General features: G+C 39.8%; 1 protein-coding gene across 1 annotated transcript; it reads left to right on the top strand.

The window, feature by feature from the left end:
* Positions 1-276: 276 nt before the first annotated feature.
* SQLE (squalene epoxidase) lies at positions 277-16,819 on the top strand (the record flags this gene model as incomplete). Its single annotated transcript, XM_080339051.1, has 11 exons — positions 277-564; positions 2,683-2,935; positions 3,227-3,407; positions 6,221-6,317; positions 9,499-9,612; positions 12,615-12,786; positions 13,076-13,171; positions 13,734-13,876; positions 14,889-14,985; positions 15,512-15,599; positions 16,627-16,819. The coding sequence occupies 11 exons, from the start codon at positions 277-279 to the stop codon at positions 16,817-16,819; spliced, it is 1,722 nt and encodes a 573-aa protein (XP_080195177.1).
* Between the last annotated feature and the right edge of the window lie 497 nt (positions 16,820-17,316).

Raw genomic sequence — 17,316 nt, 5'->3', positions numbered from 1 at the left:
GATTGATTTTTTTTTATTATTATTTTTTTTTGGCGTTTTTGGAACATCTGTCTGGGCTCCTGTGGCAGCCTGGCGAGGTGGGGATTGTTCCTCCACAGAGTATTTTTGAGCTCCTTGCTTTTTCATTGAGATCTCCCTCCCTACCATTGCAAAGCAAGTCTTTGCATTTCTATACGTATATTTTTCATACCTTGTACTAAAACCCGTTTTGGGGAGCATCGGTCAGCAGGAAAGCTTTGAAGGAAGCAACCAGGACCAGTGACCAGTCCTCTCACGATGTGGACCTTTCTGGGTATCGCCTCCTTCATCTACGTGTATAAAAAGTGCGGGGACCTCATGACTTACGCAAATAAGGAGGTGCTGCTCTCCGTGTTGGTGTTTTTCTCTCTTGGCTTGCTGCTGTCGTACAGGTACCGCTTCAGGGGGCCCAAACAGCAGCAGCAGCAGAAGAAGACCCACCAGGGGATGCTCTCTGATGTTCTCTCAGCTTTGCCACTTGTTGGCTTCTTCTGGGCAAAACCCACCCCAGCATCTCAACAAGTTGAACACCCCAAATCCAGAAAGGTAGGTTGAATTCAGACGTGGCATGTGGGGTGCAGTGTCTTCCTGCTCTTCCCTCTGACTCCCTGCCCTGGTGAGGGAAAGGAACTAAGAAAGGGCTGGAGATGCTGCATGTCTGATTTGCTGCATTTTGTGGTAGTTTTGGCCGACAAAAGAAACAGCGAGAGTTTAAGTGTCAGACCAGGGGTTCTGTAGACTAAAATAAAATATAAGTGTTTGAAGAAAGAATTATAGTAAAGGTTTATTATACTAGCAGAAAAACATCTTCAATTGCCAGTGTGTTGTAGAGACGAAGGACTGGAGCATCTCTCCTATGAAGAAAGGCTGAGAGAGCTGGGGCTGTTCAGCCTGGGGAAGAGAAGGCTCCAAGGAGAACTCATTAATGTATATAAATACCTGAAGAGACAGTGCATAGAGAATGGAACCAGGCTCTTTTCAGGGGTGTCCAGTGACAGGAGCAGAGGCAATGGGCACAGGCCAAAACACAGCAGTTCCCTTTGAACATCAGGAAACAGGTCTTTTTACTGAGAGAGTGACTGAGCACTGGCACAGGCTGCCCAGAGAGATGGTGGAGTCTGTATCCTTGGAGATACTCAAACCCCAACTGGACTTGGTCCTGGGCAGCCTGCTGTACCTGACCTTGTGTGGGTGGAGCTTTGGACCAGGTGGCATCCAGAGGTCCCTTCTGACTTCGGCCATTCTGTAGTTCTGTGATCAGCTTCCTAATGCTTCTGTTTAAAACACAGTTGTTTAGACAACTGCAGAGTTCTTTGGAAATTGTTGCTAAACTATTGCTTGTACAATGGCTGTAGGACCTGAGCTCAGATTGCCTGTCTGTTCCACTGAAGCCAGTGTGAGCCTTGCTGTGGGGCAGTGCGGAGAGCTGTAGTTCGTGGCTGGAGCTTACCTGGGGTCCTGCCATCTGGGACTCCCCACTGGACATACATATTCAATAAGTCTGTGGGTCAGCACTGTTTGGCTAATTTCCTGTGTGCTTCTGGGTATGTTTGGCTGGGCACTGACCCCTTGCACGAAATAACTTGAAACTATTTTTGGCTGCAAGTCAAAGGTTCTGGATTTTTTTTTTTTTTTCTGGTAAAACCTGCCTTTACCTCCATTTCTTGTATTATCTGAATTCAGATAGTTAGTTTTGCACACCTTTGCTGCCTTTTAGATATAAACACAACACTATGCCACTAGAAATCCTTGTGTCAGTGTTGTTCTGGGCATTTGTTCCACAGATGCAATTGTATTTTTACCAATGTCAGCACTGTAGTGCTGATGCATGTGTGAAAGAGTGATTTGAACTCTGTTCTACCAGCTGGAGAAGTGACATGCAGGTTTGCACTGAAATTGCCCTTATAAGATTTTTTCACTTTTAAGTGCACATGATTAAATGCTATTGGGAAGGCACAATAACATAACTGGTGTGTGAGTATCAGTGTGTATGTTAACTGATGTGGTCTGATGGATGTCAATTCTTAGCAGTTTTAAGTGTAAGTGGACGATAATTTTGCCTGTACTTCTGACTTTCGGATGAGTTTTAATTTCAGGACCATTTCTTCATAACAGTTCCCTGGTAGGTGCTTCGGCTGACACTTTCCCATGCTGAATATTAATGTATTTTGGTTATTACTGTTATTTTGGTAGGTAGGTTCACTTAAAATTAAAGAGAAATACATTTTCCAATGAATCTGATAGCTTTTTTGTTGCAAAGTGCTAAGGCCTCCATGGAGTGGTAGCTCAGGGGTACAAAGGCATTGGTGTGTTGTTACTTTGTAAACCCAGAATATGGGACAGCCTTGGCTTTCTGCCCTTTGTAGGAACTTGACTCTCAGTCTCTCTGAGGCCGTGATAGTGGTTTGTCTTTGATCAACAGGGCAGTATCTTGATTTTGTTTGGGGTGTGTTGTTTTTTCTTTTCCCTGCTTGTTGTGTTTCTGTTGCATTATAGAGGACGACTGGTGTCATTTTGGACAAAACTAAACTAGAAGATGCTCTCCAACTACCCAATGTGCTCTCAGTCCCCTGGATCAAAGTAGAATTAGTCCAAAGTGAGCCCTCTGATAAGGTTATGGTATAGATACACTGGCACATTTAACTGTGGCTTTCTTCTCTAAAGGGTAAAAAAGAAGTAAACTTCTCAGATGTATACCTGACAGAGTCTGCTCCAAATGCAACATTGTCACCCCAATACGATCCAGAAATTATCATCGTGGGATCAGGCGTCCTTGGTTCTTCCTTGGCCACGGTGCTCTCAAGGGATGGAAGAAAGGTGACTGTGATAGAGAGAGATCTGAAAGAACCTGACAGGATAGTTGGAGAATTGTTGCAGCCTGGAGGTTTTAATGCCCTTAGAGACTTGGGTCTTGAAGGTGAGTGCATTTCAAAATGTAAATATACCTATAACATAACAGTCTCTGCACTCAATTATGTTTGTAGAAAAACCGTGCCTATGGTGAAAATGAAAAAATACATTATCTGTGCTTAATATTTGAATTAAAATTGCTTGTCTATTTCCAGTCTGCCATTTTGAAAATTTTCAGGCTTCCGTATGTGTGTTTTGATTAAGAAGATTGGACTCTATGTAAAGAAATAATTTTCATACATAATTAAGCTTTCTTAAAGACTTTTTTTAAACTCATATATTGCCTTATATTTTGCAGGTACGGTAGAAGGTATTGATTCACAAATAGTAAATGGTTACATAATTCATGACATAGAGAGCAACTCGCAGGTTGAAATTCCTTACCCGACATCTGAGGATGGCTGTGTGGCGAGTGGAAGATCTTTTCATCACGGCCGGTTCATCATGGGTCTCCGAAGGGCAGCGATGGCAGAGCCCAAGTGAGTCACCTTGTGAATGGCACCTCTGGGACCAGACACTGAGCAGCACTGTTCCCAGCATCCGTGAGATTCCTTAACCATTCCCTCTTTCCCAACAGAGAGGGCTGCAATGAACAGGACTTGAAGTAACAGCTATAGTTACTTGTTCTATTTTCTGTAAATATGTTCGTGAGTTGCATATACATCACATGTTACCCTTTGGGAGAAGGTAATCTTCTTCTCCCGAGTAGCAAGTGACAGAACAAGAGGAAATGGCCTCAGGTTGCACCGGGCGAGGCTTAGATTGGACATTAGGAAAAAATTCTTCACGGAAAGGGTTGTCAGGCACTGGAACAGGCTGCCCAGGGAAGTAGTGGAGTCACCATCCCTGAAGGTGATTAGAAGGCCTTTAGATGAGGTTCTTATGGACATGGTTTAGTGCTAGAGTTAGGCTATGGTTGGACTTGATGATCCTGTAGGTCTCTTCCAACCGAAATGGTTCTATGAAAATATGGGAATATAGGCTTTAAATATTAGGCAATGTACTGGCCCATCCATGTGAGAGAACAGTTCAAGGTTAAAAGATTGATTCTCTTGGGTTTGATTTTTGGGTTTGGCATTTTATCAGAAGAAGTGACCTCTTCTCTGAGCAATGAGTAGAACTTTTATCAAGAAACGAGCGGCAAATCCAGCGTCATTTCTTAGAATCATAGAATAGTTTGGGTCGGAAGTGACCTTCAAAGGGTCCAACCCTCCTGGAATGAGCAGGGACATATATTTCTTCCACTTATGTTATCTCTGATGCCAGAAATCAAGCTGCTTTTACACTTGGATGTTGTTGTGCTTTTTCTGATAACAAGAAGTCAAGCAGAGTAACTAGAAAGAAGCACTAAATGGAAGCAGCTCTTTCCAGTTATTCACTTCTGGTTTTTAGAACCTTGATGAGGCCTTCTCTTCCTCATTAAATAAGAATGAGTGTTTCCTCTTAAACTGAATTTTCTTTTATATAAGAGGTGAGAAGGAAACTTTTATTGGAACAGAATAGATTCTAGATGCTGTTTTCTGTGGTCTGTTTTTTTGGTTTGAATTTTTCTCACCTTTAATAATGCCTATAAGGGAAACATGGCATTATAGTCTTTTTACCTTACATGTCTTTATTCTGAGCTGGAAAATTGCTTTCTCCTAATTACTAAAAGTAGCACTGAAAGATAGCAGCTCTGTAGTACAGTTAAAATTAATGACAACCACGTTTACTAGCTATAAAAACTAAAGCCACCTTATTGAGGCTTCAAGTTAGTGAAATCTGAGCACCTGCTTGCTCAAATTATGGGAAGAACACCGGTAGCTGTACACGATCTTTGAAGCAGCAACTTACGTAAGTTAATGTTTGTGACCTACGTTTAATTGTTTCTCCTTTTTTTACACTGTCTTTAATGTCTATTTTGTGTATGCTTGCTTTCCATTATAATTGCAGTGTAGAAAACTGCATATTAAATTAAAGTGCAGGAGAGATCCAGAACTCTAAGTAGTGCCATGAGGCTTTGTTTTTCATCTCAAAGCTTGTTAAAATATAGGAGAAAATTATTACTGATTAATTTAACCTCTTTAGAAGTACTAGGCAATATGAATTTAGTTCAGATGAGTAAAATCAATTTTGCAGAGGAAGGAGGTGGGACATCATTAGTTAACGATTTTTATAGTGAGTGAGAACCAGAAAATAAGTGAGCACTTATTTAGATAACTGAAATGACAACTACGAAAGAAATTTAAAGCTGATAGGATCTGCAGCACTCTGATTCAGCTGCTGGTAACCTGATGTGTTGGTGCACTCCCTTGCTGTTGAAGTTTCTGCTACTGTGTGTATGTGTAACCAGTTTGATACTGCTCTGAAATCTCTGTGCTGGCTGACAGAAAAAAGACATTAATTCAATTGCTCATGTTCTTTCTGAGAGCCTAAAATATCAAGCTGTTGTATTCTCATGTGGACCTTTGGCTCATTTCTCCAAGTTGTGAAATTCCATCTGGATATGAAAATATTTGTGAAGGAGAGAGAGTGTCCATTTCGAGCTGCTAAGTCTGAACTGCTGGGGTCAGGTCTAACAGCTCAGACCTAACAAGGGATAAAAGTTTACAGGGATTTAATTTGTGAACCCCAAATAGCTCTAGTTGGGAGGAAGAAGTAAGAGATGCACCATTCAAACTCTGAACATAAACATTAGCAGAACTTTGAAAGCATAAATAGCAAAAAAACCCAAGCATCCTGAATTCCTGAGGTGAAAAATTAGATGTCTCTGTCCTAAACAAGTTGGATTATTTTGGACTACCCTGAGACTTAGGTACTTCACTTTTACCCACTGTACATGCTAAGTGTTGAAGTGCTCCTTTGGATCTTGCTTCTGAGTTCTGCTTGGAGTTGTGTCTCACATTGTGAGCATTTCCCACTGTTGAGCAGAGGTGATTCAGTCAGCTGCTGATTTCTGACCATTATTAGGTGTCAAACTCTTCTCTGTACCTCTCACATGGCCGTGGAGCACCCAAAGAGCAATGGGGGATTCTCCTAAGTGGTAGGGTGTTTAAGACAACCGATACAGTTTTAGAATATTCTCAAGTATCAAATCAAATGATAGTGTTGAACTGAAATTAGATACAAGTACTTTTTGACTTTCAGTGTGGCTTCTGAGGGTGATCAAGAACGTATCTTTGTAAAATTTAAACTGTTTGTGTTGACAGAGACAAGATCAGTGAAAATCTGGTTCTTGTTCTGTGTCTAGTGCCTTGAAATGCTGGCATCATTAATCCTCTTCCATTCTGTTCTAACCTCTATTTTATTTCAGTGCAAAATTCATTGAGGGGACTGTGTTACAATTACTTGAGGAAGACGACTGTGTTGTGGGTGTTCAGTACAAGGACAAAGAAACTGGAGATACTAAGGTAAGACAAGTCTATATTACAATCTTTTTTAAACTACTGAGAGAATAGAGGTTTTTATATATATAAAAATAAATATAAACTTATATATATATAATTGTAAAACTCTACTGGTGCAGAAATAATGCAGTTATCAAGAAAGCAAAAGCTTTAATAAGGGCAGATTACTTTCTGGTGGATACAGTTCCAGAAAATGGGAATTCTTGTTATAACTTCTTGTGCAGCTTCTGCTTTCAGTGTGTCTGGAGAATTCAGTTCATTATTTGCTTCCCTATTCATATGTCTGGAGTTTAAAATCTCTTGAGAGTTACTCATCAAAAAACAAATATATTAAGATTCATGCTTTGCCTGTGTGTGATGGTCTATATTTCCACATCCACTTCCACCGTTGACTGAGGTGTCTGAAAATGAGAAGATAGGTGCCTATTCAGAGAAATAGGTCTGTCCAGTCATTCCTTGGACCACAGAAAGAGAGTTCTGGCCTATTTTAATTGTTTCACTGATTTGATCAATGTTCTTTGCCTCAACTAATGCTGAACAGCTAGCTAAATACTGTGAAGCTATGTGAACTTGCAAAAAAGTTTAGAAAAGCCCACCTGAGGTAGAATGTATGTGCTGAAGTTTTGGATATACTGCCTATTCTCTAGAAAAGACAAATTTGTAATCTTCTTTGTTGGCTTCAAAATTCCTTTGCTGTCTAAAGTTACGTAGCCAATGTGTTCAGGTGTGCTGTGATGAGGGCGACGGGAATCTCCTGCCTGTGCTCTGCTGCCCTCTGTGCGAGGCTGAGAAGGTTCCTGAGTAGAAGGAAGATCCTACTCTGAGCATTACTAAAAATATCTCTCATTTTTAGGTCGTTTAGAAATGGAAATGCTGGTATAAAACCGTATGTAAAAGACCCTTTGAAAAGTGCTTACCCCAGATGTAAGGGAGCTGGTTTTAGGCCCTCCTCAGGCTAAGGGCATTCTAGCCCCCTGGATGGCCGAGTGCTGGAACTGGGAAGCTGTAAGAGAACTGGGTGGAAATAACATCCTCGGCCCCTCTCGAGGCAGCTGCAGGAAGGGCAGTTCCAGGTCCTCTTCCTGGGTCTGTCTTTAATGTCATCTAAAATGAATAAAACTACATCAGGAAATCCACTCTGGTCGAATAAGCCATTGAATCACACGTGGGTACTGGAAAGACAGGATGTTTTGGGAGGGGAGGCTTTGGGGGAAAGGTGGTGTTTGGCGTTTTTTCCCCAAATCCAGTTGACTTAATCATCCAGCAATATAGAAGGGGGAGATTTTGGTTTTAGGAGCGGTAGTGCATATTTTGCTTTGAGGTTTATTTTTAAGTTTTAGATATAATAATACCACCACCATCCATAAATGTTAAGTATGACTTTATTTGACCAGCAGTAAGGTGAGCGGTGTTTTAACCTACATCTTTCCTGACAGTATGGATTTTGTTCTTAAGGCTTCGAGTTTCCTATCTGTGTAATGGGCATAAGCAAATTCCTGTTTTGCTTTGTATGCTGAAGTCGTGTGGCCAGAAAGAGCTTTATTATTTGCTGGCCTAGATGTCTTTTGATGGTAGAAATCTAGTGTAAGAAGTTTCTGTTAAACATTTCTTCTGTGTTACCCTACCTGTGACCTTTTACAGCTGGGCAATGCACTAGGAACAATAAAACACAACAACAAATATGAAAAGCACAGCCTGTTTGCATTCCTTAGACTGCTTTCGTAAGGAAAGGAGGCTGATGTATGTGTTTTTCTATGCTCTCGGTCCCTATTTTTCACCACATTACCTTTGAGATTTTAATTCTTTTAAATGAGGTTGAAGTTAGTCAGTATCCTAAAAGCAGGGTTATAACATTTATCAAAATCAGATGACCAAATAGAGTCTTAACATGTTGACTGGAAAAAATATAGCATCAATTAGACACCAGGGAACCCATATGGGCAGGTGACTTTGCTCTAACTGCAGGAGTAATTAGAGCTTGTCTGAGACAAGAATCCATAGGAAAGAGGTTTTATTGGCTTTACCGTCCCTTGCACTGCTTCTGAGCTCAGTTCCATAGGCCCAGAGGCCAGAAATGTATATTGTTTTACTCAGCTGTACACTCATTCGATTTTGTCTGACTTCCCTTCGGTGTAAGGACCGTGTGTCACAAGTGACTCAATTCCGTTCCTGAGCAGGAGGGAACTGCTTGTGGAGGAAGCCATTCTGAGCAGGGATGTACCATTCACATACTGCTCCCTCAGATCCTTCTATCCAATAGTAAAATAGTTGGCAGGTGTGCTAATAAAACACAGCGTGCGTTTTGCCATTACTTACATCCTGAAGTCTTAAAAGGTCTGCTCTTGCCAAATGTATGAGCTTATTGAACGCCAAGGTCTAATGCTCAGTATAAATCTATAGTCATTTGCAGATAAATCACTGAATACACTGACAATGAGAAAGCTGTGGGTAGAAGGAAATATCTACCTCTAAATGCTTAATAGTATGATAATGTTGTTATATTGCCTTAACAATAAAATGCTTAAAAATATATTTTAATGATTGGAATAATTTGTGCATGTTTGAGAGCAATGTGTGTGTCAAACATGAGGAGTTTGTGTGTACACTCAGGCTGAACCTTATCAGTTTACTTAGATTTTATGTTTTGCCTACATACACAATTTGCGCTTGTAGTTCCTAAGTATACTAGGAGCTGCTCAAAGTTCACTGCTTGGTCTTTAAAATCTTGATATGCTTACTGCATTCCTGTTTGTTATACTTTGGTTTGTTTCTGTTTAGTTGCTTATGCTTGGTTATTTTAGTTAAAATTTGTTTATGTTTTTTTCTCCTGAAGAGCATTATAGGCTGAAGGGAATGATTACTTTGTCTTTGTTTTATCCAGGTTCCTACACAGCCACCATAACCGTGTTATCTGAATGCATGTCTGAAAGAGCTGGAGCATATTGTTAGGCTAATTCTTAGAGGAAATAGGGTTAAATATCAAGATTAAAAAGGCAAAATATACTTTATTTCTTAATCCATGTATTATAAATTTGATCTGTGATCCTCTTTTGCTTATTGTTTTGTAGAATATCTAGCATGCAATTGAACATGAGGGCTTGGGAGTTGTTTCACTGTTCTGAAATAAAATTGAAAAAGTAATTTTTTTCCTTTTCTCTTTTTCCTTTTTTCTTCCATGCTGCAGGAACTTCATGCACCACTCACTGTTGTAGCCGATGGACTTTTCTCCAAGTTCAGAAAAAACCTGATCTCTAACAAAGTTACCGTTTCATCCCATTTCGTTGGTTGTATATTGAAGGTAACCTCTATTTGTGATACCTTATAAGCCAATGTGCTACTGCTTCTTAATGTGGGTCTGAATTTCGCTGATTATGTTGAAGTTCATTACCTTTGTGCATATGCTTTGGTATGTTGGCTGTTTGTGGTCTGCTCTGAGAAATGAGAAGAAAAGTGCTTCCCCGAGTCTGATGTCTCAGAGGGGCCTTGCAGCATCTAAATATTCTTGGAAAGATCACTGCAAGGTGATACCAAACCCTACTGTATTTAGTATGTGAGAATTGCAAATGGCTTTTATCTTAAAAAGAGATCAAATATCTGTGCTGGGGTGGGAACAACAGCTAACAATCAATATTTTTAAAGCATTCATTGAACTGTTGTTATCAACAGAATCACTCTGCAGTTATTAGTGGAGGATAAGTATTCACAGACATGGTGAGTTATTCACTCATGTTCTTCCCTGTTACATTCCCAGCTGCTTGGCTGGAGCAACACTGACCATGCACTCGGGAAAACCAGGTTGTAGTGATATTCTAGTTGGTGTTTTGGAGAGTGTCCCAGGAGTCTGTGTAACCCTGCACACATAATGCCGTGTCCTCTCTCTCATACAGCAGCCACCACCCTCTTGGTGGTGTCACACAAGCTGCTGGTGCTGCTGGTGTGGGTTGGTGGACTTGTACCCATTCAGCAGACTTTTTGGTGTCCCACTTATTGGTTCCTCTATATTCCACATGATTGCTGGTCTTCAGGGCTTATCCCTTGGGAAACCTTCTCATCCTGTCTTCTCAAGATGTATTTTTTCTCTCTTTGTTTACTGTTTGCCAGGGCTTTATTTTGGTTTCCATCCAAATGTATAGGTACCTATAGAACCTGTTCATATGAACTCATGCAGAAGGGGCTTTTATAGCAGAACTTTGTGAAGTGAAAGATAAACATTCAGAATTCTGTGCAAGGAGATCTATGCAAGAAAGACATCAAATATTGTTAATAGAGGCACAGAATAGAGAATATGCCTGTATAAAAGACTCAAGCATTCATTTTTTGTAAAGCATTTTATTCCAAGGACTGTCTTGAATTCTAACATTAAATGTATTCTAACAAAATCAATTAGAACTATGCTTTAAATATTTATCCAGCTTTTCTATCAGTTTCTGTGTCCCTTTGAGGAGCGCTCGGAAATTTTAGCCTACATTTTTAACTCTTGTTATAAATTATTGATGCATAGTCCATCCCAGCTCTAGTATAGCTCAACTTGTTACGTCAGATTTAACATATTTGCTACAATTGAAGATCAGATTTTTAACACTTAAAACACTTAAGTAACTGTGAGGCAGATGTAAAATACCTTTTGTTAGAAGTTAGATTTCTGATTTTAAGAAGAGAGTACAGTGTTAATCTATGCATGTAGTTGAACAAAGGAGGGTAAAAAAAATCTATTAGGATTCAACATAGCGAGGTTAAACTGAGCACTGGACTCCCTAGACCAGTTCATAGAAAATAGTTTTGTTTATTTTATGAAAATAAAGGTTTCAGCACCTCATATAAAGTGCTATATATGCACTATTAGTGCTATATCTTATAACATTAATCTCTGGATTAGAAGTAGGCACCGTTGTAAAGCTGGAACCTAATTTGCAGAATTGTTTCCTTAGGTATAGGTGCTTTGACTGGTTTGTGTGAAGACATTGTAGGAAACTATTACCTTGCCAATTTAATAGGCCCAGGCAAGATCTCTCAGCAAAGCATATTTTATCCATGATTTTGCAAGATGGGGTGTTTTACCTAGAGGTGGGCACACAGAATAGGGCAAAAAGCCCCTGCTTATATCCCCCTCAAATCCCAGCCACAAATTCCCTCCCCTGCTCCCCACTGGTTGGGTACTGCAGGGTTTACAGACTACCCGATGCCTGCCTCTGTTTCCCTATCTCATTCACCTAGTTCTAACCATATGGATTCCTGGCTCTGCCCACCCTTCCCCCTAGCTTAACTTTTTAAATCCACTGATCAGTTTTCATTCCAGGATTAGTTCGAAGAGACTTTGTTTTACATTAAGGATCCATAGTCAGATGTCTCTCAGTCCTCCCTTATGCTGGGGTCAGGTGCCAGGTCCCCAGTTTTGTCAAAACAACATTCCTCCTTCAATGGGTCCTTACGATATCAATAGCTAAGATGGTGACACACATTTTTACACAATACTCACAGCGCTTGTTCAGGGAGTAAAAACCTCAAGGTTTAGCTTGTCCTGGCAGCTATGGGTCAAACCAGGTGTTTTTTATACTCCAGGAGAATAGCCAAGCTGTGCTCCTGCATGAAGGGTGCGTACCTTGCAACCAGGTACATCTGTACCTTCAGGACTCATAGACTTTAAGAAAGAAAGAAAGTGGGAATTGGTAGCTGGGTGGCTGGAGAACCCGGGTAGGACTTGTGGCTGGTTCTTACCCTCCGTGGCTGCTACAATTAACAGCAGAAGTAATTAAGGGAGAAGAGACCAAAACTACAGAACTTTCACTGGAATGGGAACACTGACCTGGAGGAACTTTTTGGGTCCCCAAACCAGTTACCACTGCCCAAATACCTCCTGTTTCTCTACTTGTTCAAGATCTAGTTAGGTGGACCCTATGATTCTTCCTCAGTTGGAATCTCCATGTTGTTGTGTACAGACTAGTGTGTATTTTTCCCTTCCACCACCTTATTTATGAAAAGTTACCGAAAACTACTACATTGATTACATTACAGGTTTTCAATAGTATGTATTAAATATCACTAAGGTATTCAAATGAAATGTGTAATTTAACGTATATTCTCATAAATATTAAAATGTATTGCTAAAAGAATTATAACTTTGTTGAAGTTTGGAATCTTCTTTTTGAAAACGCTTTTTTGTTCATTTAAGAGAGAAAAGTAACACAATATGATAAGGAGATATTGTTTCAAAGCATTTCAGAAAACGGTTTTGTATATCTGAAGTTTAACATCCATTCATTAATCGGTCTCAATCTTTCTCCCCCTTCTTTTCCTTTTAAGGATGCACCACAGTTTAAAGCTAATTATGCTGAACTTGTTTTAGCTAAAACTAGTCCAGTGCTAATCTATAAGATTTCTGCAACTGAGACTCGGGTCCTCGTGGATATTCGAGGGGAAATGCCAAAAAATTTAAAAGAATACATGATTGAGAACGTTCATCCACAACTACCTGGTAAGTCCAGAAAGATTTCCATCTGTAATTGACACAATTCAATGTGCCAAAAAAGGCACATTTCATTGAATCCATGGAACTGTGTGGGCTTTTTCCACGTGTGCAGTTACTCTTTCAGTAACTATTCCTCCTTCTCTGATACCACATCAAATAGCAGTTTGTTCAGCTCACATGTGTGAGATTAGCAGTTCACAAAGCTTATATCTCTAAAAAGCAGTTACAATGGGTTATGTGCAAGTTATTTTAGAGCCTATCTAAGTAGTGTAACTAAAATATTTGGTTATTGCAGATCACTTAAAGGAACCATTCTTAATAGCAGTTCAAAATGATCGTTTAAGGACTATGCCAGCCAGCTTCTTGCCTCCTTCGGCTGTTAACAAAAAAGGTGTGTATTATGAAATAAAAGGAGGGGAAAAGACATCAAAAACTTGAGTTTTTGCTGTCATAGATGTATGTTTGTCATTCAATACTGCTGACTCTCGGTTCTTCTATTAAATATAATGCTTTGAAAATGTGTACCGTAGGCTTAGTTTAACTGGAATGTTTATATTGACACCAGACTTCATATCAGTGCCTGCTTTATTTTCACGTTTAAATCACTCAGTTGCTCAAGCTCATACAAATGTGGTCTTTTTAAGAAAAACTTGATTAAAAAGGAAATAAATTACCTTGAAAAGTCTATATGTTTGTGTTCTTTGACACAAACACCTGCATACCTATAGGCAAAAAATATTTTGGCCCTGATCATCTTAAAGCCTTTTAAAGCCTATTAATTTCAATACATGGGGTTTTTTTGTCACCTTTCTTTTTTTCTCTCTTAATTGCTGGTTGTTATTTATCTTATTTTATGGAGGGAGGGGATTCTTACTAAGTTTGATTTAAAATAAAATAGAGGGTTTGAGTTCTAAGATTATGTAGTATCCCACTGATTTTTCTCTTCTCTCTAGGTGTTCTTCTTTTAGGAGATGCATATAATATAAGGCACCCTCTAACTGGTGGAGGCATGAGTGTTGCTTTAAATGATGTTAAAATATGGAGGAGTTTGCTCCAGGATATTCCAGATCTTTATGAAGATTCTGACATTCTTAAGGTGAAGCTTTATTTTGGGCTTATTTTAGGCAGCTTTTGCTGCAATTTAATGACACACTTTTAAATTTAACGCAACTCGGAGTCATGTAATTTATTAGTAAGGCACAGCAGCTTTCAGAGCTGAGCTGCAATGTGCGAGTGCTGTGGCTGTGCCACAAAAGGCAGATTCAAAACTGTGCTTACTGACCTGTTGTGTCTTGTCTAGTCAGTGTGCTTTGCTAGTACCACCTGATGTTCCCACATTACCCATGTATTTGTAATGTAGATTCATCTTAAATAGGGTGGGTTTGGACCACTACGCTGGTGTGACTGGCACTTAGAGAATAGTGAGGACGTGTGCTGAGTTTTTCAAGACACATCTCAATGCTCCACTGAGCTCTTTGCATTAATGTCAGAGCAGTAAGTTAGAAGACGTGCTTCTTTCCTAGAAATCAGCACTATCAGTGTTGATGCTGGCTTTATTTTTTCACTGAGATTTAGACCCAAAATTCTGGTGAGTAGATAATAAGAGATCTTGTTTATTTGTTTACTGCGTTTAATCAGGTTAGGCATATTGTTTTGGCTAAATTACAACTGGAATAATTATAGACTATAAGTTAATTATTCAAAAAGTCTATTTGAAAATGGCAAAGCACTTAGAGGGACCCTGAATGACAACACAGGATTTACCTGACCAAATGCAGACACTTAATCTCAGCTGCTCATCTCAGACTTTCAGTTATTTCCTATTTATTCTCAGTCAACAGAGAGAACTAGGTGAGTGTTATCCTTCAAGTTTCTGACCTACATCAGCCACCTATTAAAGGATGAGTTGAGGCACACCCTAGAAAACCCTTTTCTTTAATTCTGTATTTAGTGTAGGAGGAGCCTCAATAACTGGTTTGACGAACCAATCTATTGTGTCCTTAAATCCGCTCTATGTTTCGCATGATTCTGACTCTCACCACCTCTTGGGGAATCTTTTGAATGTTCTACTGTATTTACTGACAGAATATTTATTTCCCCTTTTTCAGGCCAAAAGAACATTTTACTGGTCAAGAAAGAAATCTCATTCTTTTGTAGTGAATGTTCTTGCCCAGGCTCTTTATGAACTCTTTTCTGCCACCGATGGTAAGTGTATTTTAAAGATAACTTCTGATTAATTACAACTTGCTAAAAAAATATGCCTGGGGAGGGGATGTGTATGTGTATGAGCGTATGTCCATGTGTTTGTTTGTATATATATATAGATAGATAGATATAAATTAAAGATACATCAAAGGATTTTAATGAGTTAGCTTGTGTTCTCTGCCAACTTGTTTAGTTCAAGTGTTACAGAAACTGAGTTTTAGCGATGTGAAGGCAAGTCTGGAGTTAGTATTAAAAACCAAAACCAAAGAAAAACCCCACAAACAGAAAAAAACGAAAACAAAATAACAGAAAACACTTGTTCTTATGTCGAGTTAATATTCAAGAATATGTAGATATTCTGTAAGGCTGTCCTTTACTTAAATAAAACTAGCTCAAAATCCAGCTGAATTTAACAGAACAACAGCTATCAAAGTGCCCAAGCCCTTTAATATTCTGTCGTGTATGTTGAAAATGTTTTTGGTACATGTTGATTGTATTTTTTGAGTCATTTTAATTCACTTTGTAGATTCCTTGCATCAGCTAAAGAAAGCCTGTTTCCATTACTTCAGACTTGGTGGAGAGTGTGTCTCGGGTCCCGTTGGATTGCTGTCTGTGTAAGTTCGGGTGTTTGTAACAGTTACTGTGACTGGGTCGAGCACCGTGATCCCTGTGAGGACCTTTGCTCCCGGTCGGTCAGCTCTGCACAGGGACAATCGTGGAATCACCTCGGTTGGAAAGGATCTTTAAGATCAAGTCCCACTGTTAACGTAACACTGCCCAGTCCATCAGTAAAGTATATCCCTAAGTGCCACATCTACGCATCCTTTAAATACCTCCAGGGATGATCAAATACTTTTGAGGGTGGTGAAGCATGGGCACAGGTTGCCCAGAGAGGTGGTAGATGCCTCATCCCTGGAGACATCCCAGGCCAGGCTGGATGGGGCTCTGAGCAACCTGATCTATTTGGAGGGGGCTTGGACTAGATGGGCTTTGAAGGTCCCTTCCATCCCAAACTATTCTACAGTTCTATGATGGTGACTCCACCAGTTCCCTGGGCAGCCCGTTCCAATGCCTGACAAGGCTTTCAGGAAAGAATTTTTTCCTAATATCTGATCTAAACCTGCCCTGGCGCAACTTGAGGCCATTTCCTCTCATCCTATCACTTGCTACTTGGGAGAAGAGACCAACCCCCTCCATGCTACAACCTCCTTTCAAGTAGTTGTAGACAGTGATAAGGTCTCCCCCTCAGCCTCCTTTTCTCCTGGCTGAACAGCCCCAGTTCCCTCAGCTACTCCTCATCAGACTTGTGCTGCAGACCCCTCACCAGCTTCATTGCCCTTCTCTGAACTCTCTCCAGCACCTCAATGTCTTTCTTGTAGTGAGGGGGCCAAAACTGAACACAGGATTCAAGATGCGGCCTCACCAGCGCTAAGTACAGTGGGACAATTGCTGCCCTAGTCCTGCTGGCCACACTATTCCTGATACAAGCCAGGATGCTGTTGGCCCTCTTGGCCACCTGGGCATACTGCTGGCTCATGTTCATGTAATCTTCAGTGGCGATGTCTATTTGTAAAATGAAAATCTGTCAGTGCTTTCTGATTCTGTTTATTTACGTGTTTTATCTATTTATTTTTAACACAGGTTATCTCCTAAACCGATGGTACTGATTGGCCACTTCTTCGCCGTGGCATTATACGCTGTTTATTTTTGCTTTAAGTCCGAGTCCTGGATCACCACACCTCGAGCGTTTTTCAGTAGTGGAGCTGTTCTCTACCGAAGTTGCTCTGTGATATTTCCACTTATTTACTCTGAAATGAAGTATTTAGTCTATTAAAATCCAGGAGGAAATGGCTGGAGGAAGAAAACGTTAAAATCAAGATGCCTTCAAAGTCTTTGGACATGTGCTATTTAATATTGTATTATGTTTTCTTCAAAATCCAATTTCCTTGATAACGATTTGACTTATTTTGGTTTTGTGGTCATATACATATATATTATATGTAAATATTCTCCTTTGCAATTAAAATTCAGAATGAGTTAGCTGTTTACAAGGACCATAATTAAGTGTTGACATGTGGTAAATAATTGCCAGTTTTGTCAGAATTTCATTCCTTGTTTTATCCATTGCTGAGTGCACCACTAATATGAATAAACTGAGAAGTGGAACTGTAAACCCTATGCTGCTATTATCCTTCATGCTTGTTTCTGTTCAGTAGTTCCACAGACTGTGTCTTTAGTACTGTGAAATATTGTAACATTCTTGATTTGGGTTATTTCATTAGGATTTGCCTCTGTTCTTTTTCAGTTGTGGCTGAGATTCTAGTCTACTGA

Source organism: Nesoenas mayeri, assembly GCF_963082525.1.
Source record: "Nesoenas mayeri genome assembly, chromosome: 2".
NCBI classification, from domain to species: domain Eukaryota; kingdom Metazoa; phylum Chordata; class Aves; order Columbiformes; family Columbidae; genus Nesoenas; species Nesoenas mayeri.
This window is presented reverse-complemented; position numbering and strand designations above follow the sequence as displayed.